General features: G+C 53.8%; 2 protein-coding genes and 1 long non-coding RNA gene across 4 annotated transcripts; 1 reads left to right on the top strand and 2 right to left on the bottom strand.

Annotated features, from left to right (window-relative positions):
- Positions 1 to 3,532: 3,532 nt before the first annotated feature.
- On the bottom strand, positions 3,533 to 13,943 carry ARF5 (ADP ribosylation factor 5). Of its 2 annotated transcripts, XM_052681102.1 has the most exons (6): positions 13,607 to 13,942; positions 11,639 to 11,719; positions 11,019 to 11,128; positions 10,761 to 10,832; positions 6,875 to 7,000; positions 3,533 to 3,888 (listed from the first exon to the last, which is right to left on the bottom strand). In XM_052681102.1, exons 1-6 carry the CDS (start codon positions 13,671 to 13,673, stop codon positions 3,802 to 3,804), a joined length of 543 nt encoding a protein of 180 aa, XP_052537062.1. In that variant the 5' UTR covers positions 13,674 to 13,942; the 3' UTR covers positions 3,533 to 3,801. The 2 variants fall into 2 exon arrangements, with proteins under 2 accessions (XP_052537062.1, XP_052537063.1); XM_052681103.1 differs by lacking the exons at positions 3,533 to 3,888; positions 6,875 to 7,000 and adding an exon at positions 9,902 to 10,184 and having other exon boundaries at positions 13,607 to 13,943.
- LOC128079672 (uncharacterized) lies at positions 7,007 to 8,468 on the bottom strand. The gene is made up of 3 exons (XR_008206281.1): positions 8,396 to 8,468; positions 8,103 to 8,216; positions 7,007 to 7,373 (listed from the first exon to the last, which is right to left on the bottom strand). It is a non-coding gene; the product is annotated as an uncharacterized LOC128079672 (long non-coding RNA).
- Positions 13,944 to 14,127: 184 nt separating the features above from the next.
- Positions 14,128 to 19,001, top strand: GCC1 (GRIP and coiled-coil domain containing 1). The gene is made up of 2 exons (XM_052681088.1): positions 14,128 to 15,383; positions 16,653 to 19,001. Exons 1-2 carry the CDS (start codon positions 14,337 to 14,339, stop codon positions 17,958 to 17,960), a joined length of 2,355 nt encoding a protein of 784 aa, XP_052537048.1. The 5' UTR covers positions 14,128 to 14,336; the 3' UTR covers positions 17,961 to 19,001.
- Positions 19,002 to 19,888: the final 887 nt, after the last annotated feature.

The following is a 19,888-nucleotide window of genomic DNA, read 5'->3' as shown; positions in this document are numbered from 1 at the left end:
GATTGGGTTGGGGCTGTGTTGGGTTTGAGTTTGAGTTGGGATTGGGTTGGGGCTGGGTTGAGTTTGAGTTAGGATTGGGTTGGGGCTGGGTTGGGTTTGGGTTGGGGTTGGGTTGGGGCTGTGTTGGGTTTGGGTTTGAGTTGGGATTGGGTTGGGCTGGGTTGGGTTTGAGTTGGGATTGGGTTGGGTTTGGGTTGGGTTTGAGTTAGGATTGGGTTGGGGCTGTGTTGGGTTTGAGTTGGGGCTGTGTTGGGTTTGAGTTTGAGTTGGGATTGGGTTGGGGCTGGGTTGAGTTTGAGTTAGGATTGGGTTGGGGCTGTTTTGTGCTGTGTTGGGGTTGGGATGCATTGGGTTGGGGTTAGGAGCTGGGTCGGGGTTGAGTTTGAAGGATCCTTAAAGATCATAGAACCATAGAATTGTTGAGTGGATGAGTTCCTGAAATCATAGAACGGTTGGAAGGGACCCCAAATACCCCCCAGCACCAACCCCTGCCATGGTCTGAGTGCCCACCACCAGCTCAGGATGCCCAGGGCCTCATCCAGCTCTATTCCTGTTTATCAGTTCCCTTCAGGATCCGGAGAGGGGTTGGGATTGGGGATGGGATGGGGACAAGAATGGGATGTGGCCGAGATGGAGAGGGCCGCACGAGGACAGCGATGGGGGCAGCGTTTGGCCATGGGGTCGGGGGGCCAGAATGCATTTTCATACACAGGTCTTCAAAAGTACTTAAAAACTGAACTGCCCGGATAATAATAATAATAATAATAATAATAATAATAATAATAATAATAATAATAACAGTAGTAATGCAGGGGATGTGAAACATGCTCAGCTCTTCCAGTCTATATGGTAGGGGTCATGACTGCTCGTGCTCCTTCCTCAGCTCCCTGAGGATTCCTCCGGCCGTGCTGCAAACCCCACCAGTGCCCCCCATGTGGGGAAGGAGGAGGAGGGGGGTGCTGTGAAATCCCACAAATGCCACGTCTCCCCAGCACTGCTGGAGGTGTGTCAGGGTACGATGCTCATTGCAGGATGGCCATTGGGAACGTTGAAATCAGGGACCCCCAGGATGGTAACACCCATCGCCTGGGGACATCAGCCCCTTGTCCGTGCACTGCAGCACCCCACAGGGACAGCAGCACCCCACAAGGACAGCCAGCAGCCCACAGGGACAGCCAGAACCCCATAGAGACAGCCAGAACCCCATAGAGACAGCCAGCACCCCACAGGGACAACCAGAACCCCATAGGGACAGCCAGCACCCCATAGAGATAGCCAGCACCCCACAAGGACAGCCAGAATCCCATAGGGACAGCCAGAACCCCATAGAGATAGCCAGCACCCCACAAGGACAGCCAGAACCCCATAGAGACAGCCAGAACCCCATAGAGACAGCCAGCACCCCACAGGGACAACCAGAACCCCATAGGGACAGCCAGCACCCAACAGGGACAGCGAGCATCCCATAGGGGCAGCCAGAACCCCATAGAGACAGCCAGCACCCCATAGGGACAGCCAGAACCCCATAGGGACAGCCAGAATCCCACAGGGACAGCCAGCACCCCACAGGGACAGCCAGCACCCCATAGGGACAGCCAGCACTCCACAAGGACAGCCAACACTCAACAGGGACAACCAACACCCAACAGGGACAGCCAGCAGCCCATAGGGACAGTCAGCACCCCACAGGGACAGCCAGCACCCCACGGGGACTGCCAGCACCCCATAGGGACAGCCAGAACCCCACAAGGACAGCACTCCATGAGGACAGCCAGACCCCCATAGAGACAGCCAGCACCCCATAGGAATCACCAGCACCCTATAGGGATAGCTAGCACCCCACAGGGACAGCCAGAACCCCATAAGGACAGCCAGCACCCCATAAGGACAGCCAACATCCCATAGAGACAGCCAGCAACCCATAGAAACCACCAGCACCCCTGAAGGATAGTGCTCCATGAGGACAGCAGCACCCTACAAGGACAACCAGCACCCCATAGAGACAGCCAGCACCGCACAGGGAAAACCAGCACCCCATAGGGATTGCACTCCATGAGGACAGCAGGACCCCATAGGGACAGCCAGCACCCCATAGGGACAGCCAGCACCCCATAGAGACAGCCAGCACCCCATAGGGACAGCCAGAAACCCATAGAGACAGCCAGCACCCCACAGGGACAGCATTCGATGAGGAGAGCCAGTACTCCATAGGGACAGCCAGAACTCCACAGGGACAGCCAACACCCCTTAGGGACAGCCAACACCCTATGAAGACAGCAGCACCCCACAAGGACAGCCAGCACCCTACAAGGAGAGCCAGCAACCCATAGGGACAGCCAACACCCCTTAGGGACACCCTATGAAGACAGCAGCACCCCACAAGGAGAGCCAGCACCCTACAAGGACAGCCAGCACCCCATAGAGATAGCCAGCACCCCATAGGGACAGCCAGAACCCCATAGGGACAGCCAGCACCCCATGAAGACAGCAGCACCTTACAAAGACAGCCAGCAAACCATAGGGACAGCCAGAACCCCACAATGACATCAGCACCCCACAATGACAGCCAGCAGCTCATAGGGACATCCAGAACCCCACTGGGACAACCAACACCCCATAGAGACAGCCAGCACCCCATAGGGACAGTCAGCACCCTACAGGGACAGCCAGCACCCCACAGGGACAGCCAGCACCCCTTAGGAACAGCCAGAACCCCATAGGGACTGCCAGCACCCCATAGGGACAGCATTCGATGAGGAGAGCTAGTACACCATAGGGACAGCCAGAACCCCACAGGGACAGCCAGAACCCCTTAGGGACAGCCAACACCCTATGAAGACAGCAGTACTCCACAGCACTCCATGAGGACAGCCAGACCCCCATAGAGACAGCCAGCACCCCATAGGAATCGCCAGCACACTATAGGGAGAGCCAGCACCCTACAAGGACAGCCAGAAACCCATAGGGACAGTCAGCAACCCATAGGGACAGCCAGCATCTCATAGGGACATCCAGAACCCCACAGGGACAGCCAGCACCCCATAGGGACAGCCAGAATCTCATAGGGACATCCAGAACCCCACAGGGACAGCCAGAACCCCATAGGGACAGCCAGCACCCCATAGGGACAGCCAGCATCTCATAGGGACATCCAGAACCCCATAGGGACAGTCAGCACCCCACAGGGACAGCCAGAACCCCATAGGGACAGCCAGCACCCCACGAAGACAGCAGCACTCCACAAGGACAGCCAGCACCCTACAAGGAGAGCCAGCACCCATAGGGACAGCCAGCACCCCATAGGGCCAGCCAGCACCCCACATTGACAGCCAGCACCCCCCCAGCACTCATCCCCTTCCAGTGCTGGGCAGGCTCTTTCCCTCAGGCTTCATGCAGTCCCACTAATTGCAGCCCAATTAGCTGTCCTACAGCGCACACCCCAGAGCCGACCCCACCATCCCAAACCTCTCCCTGCGCAGCATTGACGCTGCTGGACAACTCGGGGAGGACAAAAGCACTGCAGAGCTCTGCCCACCTCCTCTGCAGCCCGGCACGGTGCAGGCAGCACTTTATTAAGCTCCCATTCCCCATTCATTTGTGGTGGATAAAAATTGGGGTTCCATAACCGGAGCTGTGGGTCGGTGAGGTCCAAGTCCTATCCAAGACACACACGGAGACGAGGCCACAGCTGGAGGTAAGGGGAGGGGGAAAGAAAAACATCCCCCCTCCCCACTTGAAAAATAAGGGTAGAAAAGAAAGAGAACCGAAGGACAGCAGTTGGAGGGGACGTCCCGACTCATCTTAGCGCTTGGAGAGCTCGTGTGACAGCCAGTCCAGCCCGTCGTACAGCCCCGTGCCCTGCGTGGCACACGTCGCCTGCACGTACCACTGTGGGACACGAGGGAGAGGACAAGGGTGGGATGGTTAGGGTTGGAAAACAGCTCTGCTTTCGTCGCGTCCAACCACCAGCCCAACCCCTGGCGCGTGGGATCTGAGGATCACAGAGTCGTTGAGGTTGGAGAAGACCTCAAAAAGCGTCAAGTCCAACGGTTGACCCAACGCAACCAATCCCAGCTATAGGATCATCCCATCCCCACCACCCCTCTTGCGGGATCACAGTCATAAAGGTTGGAGAAGAGCTCTACGATCACTGAGTCCAACCATGACCCCATTTCCACTTATGGGATCACAGAGTCATTAAGGCTGGAGAAGACCTCTACGATCAAGTCCAACCACCAACCCATCCCCATCATCCCATCCCCATCACCCCCTCTTATAGGGTCACAGAATCATTCAGGTTGGAGAAGAGCTCTATGATCAGTGAGTCCAACCATCATCCCATCCCCATCACCTCCTCTTATAGGATCACATAGTCATAAAGGTTGGAGAAGACCTCTACGATCAAGTCCAACCACCAACCCATCCCCATCATCCCATACCCATCCCCCCCTTCTTATAGGGTCACAGAGTCATTAATGTTGGAGAAGACCTCTATAATCAATTCCAAGCACCAACGCATCCCCACCATCCCACCCCCATCACCTCCTCTTATAGGGTCACAGAATCATTCAGGTTGGAGAAGACCTCTACAATCAAGTCCAACCACCAACCCATCCCCACCATCCCATCCCCATCACCTCCTCTTATAGGATCACAGAATCATTCAGGTTGGAGAAGACCTCTGTGATCACTTACTCCAACAGTTGATCCATCCCAGCCACTTATAGGATCACTGAATATATAAGGTTGCAGAAGACTTCCACAATCATTGAGTCCAACCATCATCCCATTTCCACCATACTCTCTTATAGGATCACAGAGTCATTAAGGCTGGAGAAGACCTCTACGATCAAGTCCAACCACCAACCCGTCCCCATCATCCCATACCCATCCCCCCCTTCTTATAGGGTCACAGAGTCATAAAGGTTGGAGAAGTCTTCCACAACCTCTGAGTCCAACCACGATCCCATCCCCACCATTCCCACTTACAGGATCACAGAAGCATTCAGGTTGGAGAAGAGCTCTACGGCCAAGTCCAACCACCAATCCACCCCCATTGTGCCCACCCATAGAATCATTAAGGCTGGAAATTAGAGGTTTCCCCATCCCACGTGTCCTGGTCTCTCTGTCTGGCTGGTTCTTCCCATGTGGGACATCATGGACTCACAGTTTGGGAGAAGAAAACAAGGGAGGATGCCTGCATACAGTGAGATCTTTGGGGTGGAGGAGGACGCGCCGGTGGGTGCAGCCCCATCTGCTGCTGGTGGATGGGACCCACAGCCTGTGGGGTTTTGGAGGGGGCACGGGGTTAGAGGGTGCTGTCCTGACCTTCATAGGATCACAGAACAGGTTGAGTTGGAAGGGACCTTCATAGGATCACAGAATCATTTGGGTTGGAGGGGAGCTTCATTGGATCATGGAATGGGTTGAGTTGGAAGGGATCTTCATAGAATAACAATATGGTTTGGGTTAAAGAACCTTCACAGGATCACAGAATCATTTGGGTTGGATGGGACCTTCATAGGGTCACGGAATGGGCTGACTTGGAGGGGACTTCCATAGGATCGTGGAATGGATTAAGTTGGAAGGGACCTTAATAGAATAACAATATGGTTTGGACCTTCGTAGGATCACAGAATCATTCGGGTTGGATGAGACTTTCATGGGATCATGGAATGGGTTGAGTTGGAAAGGACCTTCATAGCATCACAGAACCATCTGGGTTGGATGGGATCTTCATTGGATCATGAAATGGGCTGAATTGGAAGGGACTTTCATAAGATAAGAGAATGGGTTGAGTTGGAAGGAACCTCCATAGGATCATGGAATGGGTTGAGTTGGAAGGGACCTTCATAGGATCATGGAATGGGTTGAGTTGGAAGAGACCTTCATAGGATCATGGAATGGGTTGAGTTGGAAGGGACCTTCATAGAGTCACAGAATGGGTTGAGTTGGAAGGGACCTTGATAGAATAACAATATGGTTTGGGTTGGAAAGGACCTTCACAGGATCACAGAATCATTTGGGTTGGATGGGACCTTCATAGGATCATGGAATGGGTTGAGTTGGAGGGGACCTTCATAGGATCATGGAATAGATTAAGTTGGAAAGGATCTTAGGATCACAGAACCATTTGGGTTGGATGGGACCTTCATAGGGGCACGGAATGGGTTGAGTTGGAAGGGACTTTCATAGGATCACAGAATCATTTGGGTTGGATGGGACCTTCTTAGGATCATGGAATGGGTTGAGTTGGAAGGGATCTTCATAGAATAACAATATGGTTTGGGTTAAAGGACCTTCACAGGATCACAGAATCGTTCGGGTTGGATGGGACCTTCATAGGATCATGAAATGGGTTGAGCTGGAGGGGACTTTCATAGGATCATGGAATGGATTAAATTGGAAAGGACCTTCATAGGATCACAGAACCATTTGGGTTGGATGGGACCTTCAGAGGCCATCTGGTCCCACATCTCGCAATGAACAGCAGCACCTATAACTACATCAGGTACTCAGAGCCCTTCCGATCTAACAGTGATGTGGTCACAGCCTCTGTGTAACAGCCAGTCACCTCAGCTGGTGTAGACTTGCACGAGCACAGCACACAGGCTCTTGATCACCACCGGTGAAACGGAAATGACTGCTGAAAACTTCGTTCTGTAGCTGAGCACTTGCTCTACCAAACAGTGCTACCGCGCTCCTCTCGCAGCTGCCACGGAAATAACCAGGAGGCATTACTTCCGGAGCGACCTACGGCATGAGCTGCAAGCATCCTCCCACCCATCTGCTTCCGGGAGCTCCTTGCTTTTCCCTTCACACCCCCCCAGGCCCCCCCACCACCTCCCACCACCTCCCACCCCACAGCACTCACGGTCCGGCTGCGCAGCGCCTGCAGCCCCAGCTTGTCGGTCAGCTCGCTCACCGCCATGGCGTTGGGCATGTCCTGCTTGTTGGCAAACACCAGCAGCACGGCGTCACGCAGCTCGTCCTCCTGCAGCTATGGGGGCAGGGACTGGTGAGCTGCAGGATGCAGCTCTGCAACCCACCTCGCCTCCCGGAATCCTCCTCGGATCGGGGCTGATGTTGTTCAGTGCTGTGAGGGTGAGTCGATCATCTTGAGCCCACAGATAAGGAGCGGCCCAGGAGCCCCACGCTCCAACCCTAATAGTGTGGTTTGGGTTGGAGGGGAACCTTCATAGGATCATTGAATCATGTGGGTTGGAGGGGAGCTTCATGGGATCACAAAATGCCTTGGGTTGGTAGGGATCTTCATAGGGTTGGAAGGGAACTACGTAGGATCACAGAATCATTTGGGTTGAGTTGGAAGGGACTTTTCATGGAGTAATAGAATGGTTGGGGTTGGAAGGGACCTTCATAGGATCACAGAATCATTTGGTTTGGAGGGGAGCTTCATGGAGTTACAGAATGCCTTGGGATGGTTGGGATCTTCACAGGGTCAGAAGGGAACTTCATAGGATCATAGAATCATTTGGGTTGAGTTGGAAGGGACTTTTCATGGAGTATTAGAATGGTTGGGGTTGAAAGGGACCTTCATAGGATCATTGAATCATTTGGGTTGGAGGGGAACTCCATAGGATCACAGAATCACTTGGGTTGGGTTGCAAGGGACTTCATAGGATCACAGAATCATTTGGTTTGGAGGGGAGCTTCATGGAGTCACAGAATGCCTTGGGTTGGTAGGGATCTTCACAGGGTCAGAAGGGAACTTCATAGGATCATAGAATCATTTGGGTTGAGTTGGAAGGGACTTTTCATGGAGTAATAGAATGGTTTGGGTTGGAAGGGACCTTCATAGGATCATTGAATCATTTGGGTTAGAGGGGAGCTTCATAGGATCATAGAATCATTTGGGTTGCAAGGGACCTTCATGGAGTAATAGAATGGTTTGGGTTGAAAGGGACCTTCATAGGAGCACAGAATCATTTGGGTTGGAGGGGAGCTTCATAGGATCACAGAATGTCTTGGGTTGGGTTGCAAGGGACTTCATAGGATCACAGAATCATTTGGTTTGGAGGGGAGCTTCATGGAGTTACAGAATGCCTTGGGTTGGTAGGGATCTTCACGGGGTTGGAAGGGACCTTCATAGGATCATTGAATCATTTGGGTTGGAGGGGAGCTTCATAGGATCATAGAATCATTTGGGTTGCGAGGGACCTTCATGGAGTAATAGAATGGTTTGGGTTGAAAGGGACCTTCATAGGATCACAGAATCATTTGGGTTGGAGGGGAGCTTCATGGAGTCACAGAATGCCTTGGGTTGGTTGGGATCTTCACAGGGTCAGAAGGGAACTTCATAGGATCATTGAATCATTTGGGTTGAGTTGGAAGGGACTTTTCATGGAGTATTAGAATGGTTGGGGTTGGAAGGGACCTTCATAGGATCATTGAATCATTTGGGTTGGAGGGGAGCTTCATAGGATCACAGAATCACTTGGGTTGGGTTGCAAGGGACTTCATAGGATCACAGAATCATTTGGTTTGGAGGGGAGCTTCATGGAGTTACAGAATGCCTTGGGATGGTTGGGATCTTCACGGGGTTGGAAGGGAACTTCATAGGATCATAGAATCATTTGGGTTGGGTTGCAAGGGACCTTCATTGAGTAATAGAATGGTTTGGGTTGCAAGGGACCTTCATAGGATCACAGAATCATTTGGTTTGGAGGGGAGCTTCATGGAGTCACAGAATGCCTTGGGTTGGTAGGGATCTTCACAGGGTCAGAAGGGAACTTCATAGGATCATTGAATCATTTGGGTTGAGTTGGAAGGGACTTTTCATGGAGTAATAGAATGGTTGGGGTTGGAAGGGACCTTCATAGGATCATTGAATCATTTGGGTTAGAGGGGAGCTTCATAGGATCATAGAATCATTTGGGTTGCAAGGGACCTTCATGGAGTAATAGAATGGTTTGGGTTGAAAGGGACCTTCATAGGATCACAGAATCATTTGGGTTGGAGGGGAGCTTCATAGGATCACAGAATCATTTGGTTTGGAGGGGAGCTTCATGGAGTTACAGAATGCCTTGGGTTGGTAGGGATCTTCACGGGGTTGGAAGGGAACTTCATAGGATCATTGAATCATTTGGGTTGGAGGGGAGCTTCATAGGATCACAGAATCATTTGGGTTGCGAGGGACCTTCATGGAGTAATAGAATGGTTTGGGTTGAAAGGGACCTTCATAGGATCACAGAATCATTTGGGTTGGAGGGGAGCTTCATGGAGTTACAGAATGCCTTGGGTTGGTAGGGATCTTCACAGGGTCAGAAGGGAACTTCATAGGATCATAGAATCATTTGGGTTGGAGGGGAGCCTCATAGGATCACAGAATTGCTTGGGTTGGAGGGGAGGGGAGCTTCATGGAGTAATAGAATGGTTTGGGTTTCAAGGGACCTTCATAGGAGCACAGAATCATTTGGGTTGGAGGGGAGCTTCATAGGATCACAGAATCACTTGGGTTGGGTTGGAAGGGGCCTTCATGGAGTAACAGAATGGTTGGGGTTGGAAGGGAACTTCATAGGATCATTGAATCATTTGGGTTGGAGGGGAGCTTCATAGGATCACAGAATCGCTTGGGTTGGGTTGGAAGTGAGCTTCATGGAGTCACAGAATGGTTTGGGTTGGAAGGGAACTTCATAGGATCATTGAATCATTTGGGTTGAGTTGGAAGGGATTTTTCATGGAGTAATAGAATGGTTTGGGTTGCAAGGGACCTTCATAGGATCATTGAATCATTTGGGTTGGAGGGGAGCTTTATAGGATTATAGAATCATTTGGGTTGAGTTGGAAGGGACCTTCATAGAGTTACAGAATGGTTTGGGTTAGAAGGGTCATTCATAACATCATGGATTCGTTTGGGTTGGGCTGGAGGGGACCTTCATTGAGTCACAGAATGCTTAGGGTTAGAACAGAACTTCATAGGATCATAGAATCATTTGGGTTGGGTTGGAGGGGACCTTCATAGAGTCACAGAATGGTTTGGGTTGGAAAGGAACTTCATGGAATTAAAGAATAGTTTGGGTTAGAGGGGACTTTTCATGGAGTCACACAATGTTTGGGGTTGGAAAAGACCTTCATGGAGTGATAGAATGGTTTGGTTTGGAAGTGACCTTCATAGCATCACAGCATGGTTTGGGTTGGAAGAGACCTATAGGGACGTGATGACACTGTTGGAACAGATAAGGTATCCTGTTACCCCGAGTCAGTGCTTTTCCACCCTTCTGCCAAAAGCATTTTCTCCGATTAAGCTTTGCAAAACACAATCATGTTGCTTTAATTATCTGCAGCATTCACTAATCTAGCCACGAGCATTCTCTCCAGGCCATATTTTCTAAGAGGTCCCATTTCAACATGACCAGATGGGTTGGGAGGTGCAATACCTGCACACCCACCATCGTGATGCTTCACACATCAACCACTCAATCAGAAATGTAGGGCCAAATTGGGCATCATCCTGAACCTAAGCAACTCCCTTCCAGCAAATTGCTCCCTCCTTGTCCGTGGGGCTCGGTGACCTCCCAGCCCTGCACCGCCAACGGGGATGGAGCAGCACGACAGCACAGCATGCTCCCCAGCATGCAAAACCCCACTGTCTTCTCGGCTGGTTTTCCCCTTTGCAATTGCTCCTGATTGCTGCAGTCTGACCTTCGAGCCCCACGGCCAGGGAGCCCCAATTTGGGGACAGCTCTTTGTCCCCAGGGCCAATCCCACCACCAGAGCAGGTGTCCCCCCACCCCTCTCACCATCTTCTGCAGCTCCTCCGCAGACTCCTGCACCCTTTCCCGGTCGTTGCTGTCCACCACAAAGATGAGACCCTATGGGAAAAGCCATTCTGCAGCAGGCATGGGCTTTGACACGCGGCGCAAACACCCCCAGCACTGTGAGAGGGTGTCGCCCCCACTGTCCCACCAAAGGACTTTCTTATTTCAGAGCCTTCCTTCCCCACGGGAACACCCTTGTGGTCCCATCCGGATGGTTGGAACCGGTGCTGTGCCACTTACCTGTGTGTTCTGGAAGTAGTGCCTCCAGAGGGGCCGGATCTTGTCCTGGCCTCCTACATCCCACACCGTGAAGCAGATGTTCTTGTACTCCACCGTCTCCACGTTGAACCCTGGAGGGATGTGGGGACAGGTGGGGTGCAATGCGGTGGGGGCTGAGTGCGTGGCTGCATCCCCCTAGGAGCATCCTCACCCATGGAGATGAGGATGAGATGGAGATGGGGTTGGGGATGGGGATGTAGATGAAGATGGGATGGGAATGAGAATGAAGATGCAATGACAATGAGAATGAAGATGAAGATGGGGCGGTGTTGAATAGATGAGGATGAAGAGACCATCTCCAAAAAGCACCAGGAGGGATTCTGAGCATCCCCTACTCCGAAGCCCTCACCCAGCACCTTCAACCAGACCCAGTCAATTGCCCCAGGAGCATCCATGCTGTGACCCCCACTATGACCCCCCTACGTCCCCAACCCCCTGAGGAGCACCAGAGCCCAGCCACGTCCCAGCAGAGCAATGCTCTGCCCAAAGCATCGCTGCCAACCCAGTGCTGGTGCCCTCTGGCAGCAGTTTGGGCTGTGGGTGCCCGTTGAGAGGGGCCCTGCACAGCGCTGGGCGCTCACCAATGGTGGGGATGGTGGTGACGATCTCTCCCAGCTTCAGCTTGTACAGGATGGTGGTTTTGCCAGCAGCGTCCAACCCCACTGCAATGGAGACATGGCGTCACCGGCACCGCTCCCTGCACTGGCCCCATTTCCATCCTCATCTTCACTCATCTTCATCCTCATCTTCATTCCATGCTCATCTTCACCCGCATCCCCATCTGCATCTTCATCCCATCTTCATCGCCGTCTTCAGCACCACTCTCATCTCATTTTCATCCTCATTCTCGTCTTCATCCCATCTTCACCCTCATCCTCATCCCATCTTCACCCACATCCTCATCCCATCTACCTCTTCATCCTCATGAATTCAACCCCACCCCATCTTCATCTTCATTCTCATCACCATTCAGTCCTCACTCTCATCCCCATCCCCAACCCCACCTCCATCTCATCCTCATCCTCATCTCATCCCCATCCTTATCCCATCTTCATCTTCATCCCCATCCTCACCTTATTTTCCTCTTCATCCTTATCTACACCCCCATCTCCATCTCATCTCCATTCTCATTCTTACTGTCATTCCATCTTCATTCTCATCCCCATCCCATCTTCATCCCCATCTCATCCTCATCCTCATCCTCGTCCTTATTTTCATCCCTAACCCATCCTCATCTTCACCCATACCCTCGTCTTGTCTTCCTTTTCATCCTTATCTTCCATCCCATCTCCATCTCCGTCTCACTTTCATCTTCATCCCCATCTTCATCCCATCCCCATTCCATCTTCATCCTCATTCCCATCCCCATTCCCATTCCCAACCCCATTTCCATCACATATTCATCCTCACACTCATCTTCACTCCATCTTCATCCCTATCCCATCTCCATTCTCCATTCTCATCCCATCCCCATCCCAATCCCCAACCCCATCCCCATCCCATCCTCATCCTCTTTCTCATCTTAACCCCATCCCTATCCCATCTTCCTCTTCACCCATTACATCCCCATCCCCTCTTCCTCTTCATCCTTATCTCCAACCCCATCCCCATCTCATCTTCGTCTTCATAATCACTGTCATTCCATCCTCATTCTCATCTCCATCCCATCTACATCTCCATCCCCTTACCCAACCCCAACCCCATCCCCATCTCATCCTCATCTTCATCCCCATCCCTATCCTACCTTCATTGTCATCCACATCCTCATCCCATCTGCCTCTTCATCCTCATCTATTCAACACCGCCCCATCTTCATCTTCATTCTCATTGTCATTGCATCTTCATTCTCATTCCCATCCCATCTTCATCTACATCCCCATCCCCAACCCCATCTCCATCTCATCCTCATCTCCATCCATATCCCATCTTCATCTTCACCTGCATCTTCATCCCGTCTTCCTCTTCATCCTTACCTTCATCCCCATACCCATCCCATCCCCATCTCCATCCCATCTTTGTCTTCACCCTCATCTTCCTCCCATCCTCATCTTCCTCCCATCTTCATCCTCATCTTTATCCCTATCCCACCTTTACCTGCATCCTCATCCCGTCTTCCCCTTCATCCCCATCCCCATTCCTATCCCCATCCCATTTCATCCTCACTCTCATCTTCCTCTCATCCCTTCCCATTCCATTCCATTCACATCCCATCCCCATCCCCATCCTCTTCCTCATCCCACCCCATCTCCATCCCATCCCCATCCCATCCCCATCTCCATCCCCATCTCCATCCCCATCCCCATCCCCATCCCCATCCCCATCCCCATCCCCATCCTCATCCCCATCCCATCCCCATCCCATCCCCATCCTCTTCCTCATCCCATCCCCATCCTATCCCCATCCCCATCTCATTCCCATCTGTATCCCCATCCCATCTTTATCCTCACCTTCATCTTCCTCCCATCCCATCCCATCCCACCCCCACACCCCATTCTCCCCATTCCCATTGTCACCTCCATCTCTCTCCCCGCCCCCACCCCCGCTCTCACCCATCAGGATCCGCATCTGTTTCTTGCCGAAGATGCGGGAGAAGATGGCAGACACGGTGAGGCCCATTGCGGCGGCGGGACGGACCGGAGGACCGGAGGACCGGAGGGCCGGGATGGCCGGGATGGCCGGGATGGCCGCGCCGGGGCGGCCGCGCTGCGACCCCAACGCCTCCGCGCTCCGCGGCGCCAAAGGCTCCGCCCCCTCCTCAAGCCCCGCCCATACCTCTAGCCACGCCCACAACTAGCCACGCCTCCAATCACCGGGCTCCTCCTATTGCCGCGGCACCGTGTACTACCGGCCAACGCTTTTAGCCCCGCCCCTCGGCTCGCCCTGCTCCGCTCTGACACCTGATTGGCAGCCGCACCTACGCCTCTTCCCGAGCATTTCTTTTTGCGCATGCGCAGCGCCCTTTTTTTTCCCCGCTCTGGGGCGAGACTTAAAGCCCGCATGCTCACTGATCGCTGGCGGCGGGCGGAAGTAGTTATGCGGAGGGCGGAAGTGGTTAAGCGAGGCGGAAGTAGATGGTTGTGGTCTGCGCCTGCGCGCTGGGTGCCAGCACCCGACCCGGTGGTTCGGCCGAAGGCTGCGGCCTGCCGTGCCCAGGTCCGAAGGGGAGGCCCGAAACCGCCGCCTGCCAGCCCCCCGGCCCGGCCCTCCCTGACAGCGCAGCCCTTGGGCTCCCCCTTCTGCTCTGCGGGCACCCCAGGGCCCGGCTCCCTTCATAGAGCCATGGAGAAGTTTGGCATGAACTTCGGAGGTGGCCCAAGTAAGAAAGAACTTCTGGAAACCATTGAATCGCAGAAGAAGCAGCTTCTGAATTACCAGGCTCGGCTGAAGGATGTGGTGATTGCCTACAAGAGCCTCATCAATGAGAAGGAAGCCTTGGAAGCCAGCTTGAAGGTGTTGTCGGCATCTCACGAGGCTGATGTCGGCCTGAGTGGTGCTCAGCCTGCGCGCGTGGCTGCCTCCTGCTCTTCTCCTGCTGATCCCACTGACGATAAGAGCTCGGTTCACAGCGAGGACAGCATGGGGACGGCGACCAGCGCTGACACGACGGCCAGCTTGGCCAGTGCAAAGGGCGAGCAGGGCGCTGAGGAAGAGAAACCCGCAGCAGCTGCACCCTCTCTTAAAGCAGAAGAGACAAATGGTTCGGAGAGCGGTGTCAGCACGAGCAGCGGGGACGTGGCCTGTGCTGCCAGCGAGGCTGATAGGAGGGTGCTTCAGCTGAAGACCCAGCTGGCCACCTTGACCAGCGCTCTGTCAACGGTCACGCAGGAAAAGTCCCGCATGGAAGCCTCGTACCAAGCCGACAAGAAGAAGATGAAGCAGGACCTGGATGACGCTGTTAAAAAAGCAGAGGATGAGACCGAAAGGTTGGAGGCGGAGCTGAGGTCTGTCCAGGAGCAGCTCGCTGAGACCAAAGCCCGTCTGATCACGCAGCAGCACGACCGAGCCCAGGAGCAGAGCGACCACGCTGTTATGCTGAGAGAGCTGCAAAAGCTGCTGCAGAGCGAGAGGGCGTTGAGGCAGGACGCAGAGCTGAAGCTGGAGGAGACCAGGGAGGTGCTGGCAGGACGGGTGTGCATGGCTGACCGTGCGGAGGGTTACGAGCTGCAGATCAAGCAGCTGAGCCAGGAGGTGGAGGACCTGAAGAGAGAGCTGCAGGCTGTTCAGGAGGAGAGAAAGAAGCCAGACCCCCGGGTACAGGACCTGCAGGAGGAGATGGTCAACCTTAAGAACCACTTCCAAGCGCAGCTGCTGCAGGAGATGAGGAAGGTAATTCCCTGATTGAGCCCTAGAGCAGCCTGCAGTAGGGGGCACCGTGGCAGCAGCTGGAGCAGGGTTTGAGGCTGGAGGAGCCCAAATTCTCCCTCTTTGCCTCATGTCACAAAGTCCAAGAGATTTCAGATAGGAGGAAATACCATAGCTTCATTCGATGGGATGATATTTCCTGAGGAAAATAAAAGCTGTTAGTGATGCAGTGTATAAGTTAACCACAGGTGGAGACCACTGGGTGTGGGAGTTACGTAGTGAGTGTCTTCTGCAGCATCACTTGGCTCTGAGCAGCAGCTGGATTTGGGAGGAGAGACCAATGCTCCGACCCGCTGTGGCAATGAGTGTGCTCTCACCTCTGTAAATGCCATGCAAGGTACAGTTCAGTACCTCTTAAAGGGAGATAACTGCCACCTCCCCCTGGGTGGAACTGTAATCAGTGAGCGGTGAGGCAGGGGGGCGATAAGGGCAGCCTGCTGTGCGAGGTGCTGGGTTGCACATCTTGCTGCGAGGAGGGATGCAGTGGGAAGGAGGAAGCTGTCACTGCAGGCTGTGAGGCAGAGGGCTGGAGGGCTTTGCTGCCCATCACCGAGTTGGCAGCTGGAAGTACTCCAGCGTGGGATCCTCATTTCCCCACGGACTGGAACAAGTTTTCAGCTTTCTAATCTGAAACCTCTTAATTAGCAGCTTTGGGGTGACGGCATGCGATCGACCTTGTTGTGGAAGTGATATCCAGCATCTTCTGTAGGACAGGGCTGAGGATGAGCCGATCCCAGCCCTGTTTTGGCTCACAGTGAGGACTGACGAGTGGTGCCACCATTCCACTTGCTCTTGTGATCTTGTGATAGAAGCTGTGAGCTCCAGGTGTTTGCTGCAGCTACTCAGAAACCCACTGAATTACGTTGATATTGGTGCACCAGAGCGTAGCGTTTAGGCAAATTGCACTTAGGTGTAGGAAAGCTTTAGGGCACACGCTTTAAAAAAAATCCCATTGCAGATTGTGAGGTGTTCTGCTTCATGCCCTGTGCACGCCTCCAGCGATGCAGATAATGCTGCTAACAGCAGCTCTGTGGAGCAGGGAACAAATGGGGAAATGCATTCAGTTTCTTTCATCCTTGAGTCTCTGTTTTAAAGATGGGCATGAGAGAGTTGTGGGGGTGGGGGGTTGTTTGGAAAATTAGGAGAAAGCGTGTCCCTGCTCTTGCTTGGGGTTGTTTAGAGCAGAATGAAGGCCTTTGTAACTGCAGAGCTCTGTGCTCTCTTTGCTCACAGACTGCACAGGCAGAGGAGCAGCTCCGGCAGCATGCCCAGATGGAGGAGCAGCGCGTGGCCGACCTGGAGGGACAGGTCTCCGAGGTGTCAGGGCTGCTGGGCACCTACGAGAAGGCCAAGCAGAAGGACCAAATGATCATCCAGAAGCTGAAGGACCGTATCGTGCAGCTGGACCAGGAGAACAAAACCCTGGCCATCGCGGCCTCCAGCCGATCCCCTGCTGATGTGAGCGTGGAAGAAGCCAATCTGGATGTGAACGTTCTCAAGGATAAGATGGAGAAGCTGAAGAAGCTGCTGCAGGCGGCAGCAAAGAAGAGTCAGCCCACGCTGGACATTGAGAAGCTGTGTGAGCTGGAGCTGCCAAAGGGCACCGAGGCCGGGGATGGCGAGAAGGCCACAGCTTTGTACTATCAGCAGGAGCTGAAGCAGCTGAAGGAAGAGTTTGAAAGGTACAAGATGAGGGCGCAAGTTGTTCTCAAGAACAAGTCAGCCAAAGATGGCAATCTGGCCAAAGAACTGGAGGAAGCTCAGGAGCAGCTTGCTGACCTGAAGGAGAAATACGTGGTGCTTCAGCTGTCCTCCGAGGAGGTGGAGAAGCAGCACCAGCTGGACATGGAAGCCAAGAAGCAAGAGTTCTCCCAGCTGCAGCAGCTGCACAGGCAGGAGCTGGAGCGCTGCCAGTTGGAGTACAGGGAACGGGCGCTGAGGCTGGAAGAAGAGATGCACAAGCAGAGGGACCGGGCGCTGGCGGTGCTGGCCGAAAAGGACCAAGAACTGGAGCAGCTGAGATCCGTCATGTTGCCTTACACCGGGCTCCAGGGCTCCAAGAACTACGTGGCACCAGGGACTGACGCTGCGAGCGCTGACCCCCCGGCTAACGGCTCCACAGAGATCCTCCCCCAGGCTCTGCACCTCTCCACCAACGCAGAGCCCACCTTCATCCTGTATGCGGAGCAGCTGGCCCGCAAGGAGGTGGAGATCGTCGCGCTGAGGAAGCAGAAGCACAAGCTGGAAATGCAGGTTCACCAGCTCCAGGAGAAAGTCTTGGTGGAGGAAGAGAGGCACCGGGAAGAGGTGTCGGCACTTCAGAACGAAATCCAGAAGAACTTCAGAGATAAGAGCAGAGAAGGAGCCAACCTGGAGTACCTGAAGAACATCGTCTATAGGTTTTTGACGCTGCCGGATTCCCTCGGCCGCCAGCAGACTCTCACTGCCATATTGACTATTCTGCACTTCAGCCCAGAGGAGAAGCAGGCTGTCAGAAAGCAGTCAGCACACAGCAGCTGGTGGCTGTCGGGGAAGAGATGAGGCGGTTGTGGTTATCCCTCACTGCCTGTGTCTGGGAACAACCGTTCTGCTGAACTCTCCTGCCGTGTGGGGCAGCTCCTCTCCAGCCACAGCAGAGCAGGGAGCTCTTAGCACAGAGCCGTGCTTTGAGCGGGTGCTGTCAGCACGGATTTAAAGCAGAGTTGTGCCAACCCCTTTGGTAGGATCGCATCATTCTCCTGCTCTGAGCTGGAACTCGATTATTTTTAAAGAATAATCAAGTTGGGACTCTCTTGGACAGACCAGGAACTCCCTCCCTGCTTCCCTGTGTTTCCCAGGGAGGATGCTCTGAGCCCTGCAGCTGCACCGGAGCAAGCAGTGCTTCCCCTCTGGTTCTGTTAGGGCAGAGACCTCAGCTGCCAGACCCTGCACAGAGATGAGGGAAGGCTGAAGTCAGCACTGACAGCTCAGCTGACGTTTGTGAGCCAAGTTGGGGAGTTTTGCTGACCTGCAGGATGTTCTGCAGCGCCCTGGGAGCAAGGCATGGTCTCGTGGGGGTGGAAGAAGCATGAGGTGAGGGGCAGAAGGTGGCAGCTCAGGGAACAGTGTGCTCCCTGGTCTCACCGCTGAGTCTGTGGGATGCAATAAGCACTGCTGATAGACCTTGAGGTTATTGCATCAGTTCAATGCGAGCCTGGAGCAGCTGGCTCCGTGCTGCTCAGCCCTGACCTGGGGAAGACATCTGCACATGTGTTTTACACCAGGTTGTGAGGGCAAAGCCAGGTCTGTGTGTTGGGTGTGGACAGGCACGGTGGGAAGAGTCTGTGGGAGCAGCAGAAGCCACAGCTCAGTGTTTCCTCACCCAACAGGGGAAGGGGCGGCCCTGCAGCACCGGAGCTGCCAGAGGAGGGTCCTCATGCTGCTGTCAGCTCCTTGGAGCTCTCACAGCACAGTTCCTCCCTCTGCTCTCTCACAGCCCCCCTCCTGACTCCCCTCCATCTCTCAGCCCTTCCTGCACATTTCTCCCTCTTTTCTCTCTTTATTCAGCCATCACCCTCCAAAATAAAGTTGAATATGTACGTATTTGATGCTTAACTTGGCTGCTGTTTGGGAACCCATGGTTTGAGTGGTGAGCAGGGTGCTGGGACAAGGAGGGGGGAAATGGCTGTAAGTTGAAAGAGAGGAGACTGAAGTTAGGTGGGGAGGTCATCCTTCATCCAGAGGCAATCTGGATGCCCCATCCCTGGAGGTGCCTGAGGCCGCAGATGGGGCCCTGAGCAGCTTGAGCTGGGAGGACACCCAGCCCACAGCAGTGCCACCTGTTTGGTGGCCACTGTGACTCCCCCACCACCAGGAATGAGCAAGGATTGAGTCATTTAACGCACGGTACCAGCACCGCCACGGAGAAACAGTGCTGGGGAGGATGGGGACAGGGGTCCCATAAGGTTCTCTGAAAGCTGGGGTGCAAATCTGGACCTCCAGCCAGGGCATGGCACGAGGCGATGGCACACAGAAGCTGTTAGGAAAGTGAAGATGGCAATTGTGGGCAGCTGGTTGCAAGAAGTGTGATAACTGCCCTCCTTGGGAGGAGCACAAAGCTGAGAACGCAGTGTTGAAGGGGAATAACACTTGTGAACACGAGGATCTTTGTGCTGCTGCAGAGCAGGATGAGGAGCTGGGGCTGCTGAGCGCCACAGGGTGCGTGCTCACGCACTGCCCAGACTAACAAGCAGAATAAATTCCATTTGGAGCTGCAGTAGCTATTGCCATTCGCACACCTGGAGCTTTGTAGGTGAAGGTCTGTGTGCAGGACATGGTGACACACACAGGAGATGAGAACTGTGCTGGTTCCACATGGGGCAATTTCACAGAAACAGCCCCCAAAGGGACAGAAGCTCCATGCATGAACTCAGCATCTCTGCCCAGATTCCTCAACAAATTCATCTCAGACCCAAAAACCAAGAAACAGC

This window comes from Tympanuchus pallidicinctus, unplaced genomic scaffold (genome assembly GCF_026119805.1).
Source record: "Tympanuchus pallidicinctus isolate F22 unplaced genomic scaffold, pur_lepc_1.0 scaffold19, whole genome shotgun sequence".
NCBI classification, from domain to species: Eukaryota; Metazoa; Chordata; class Aves; order Galliformes; family Phasianidae; genus Tympanuchus; species Tympanuchus pallidicinctus.
Note: the sequence above shows the minus strand (reverse complement) of the source record. Positions and strands in the feature narration are given on the sequence as shown.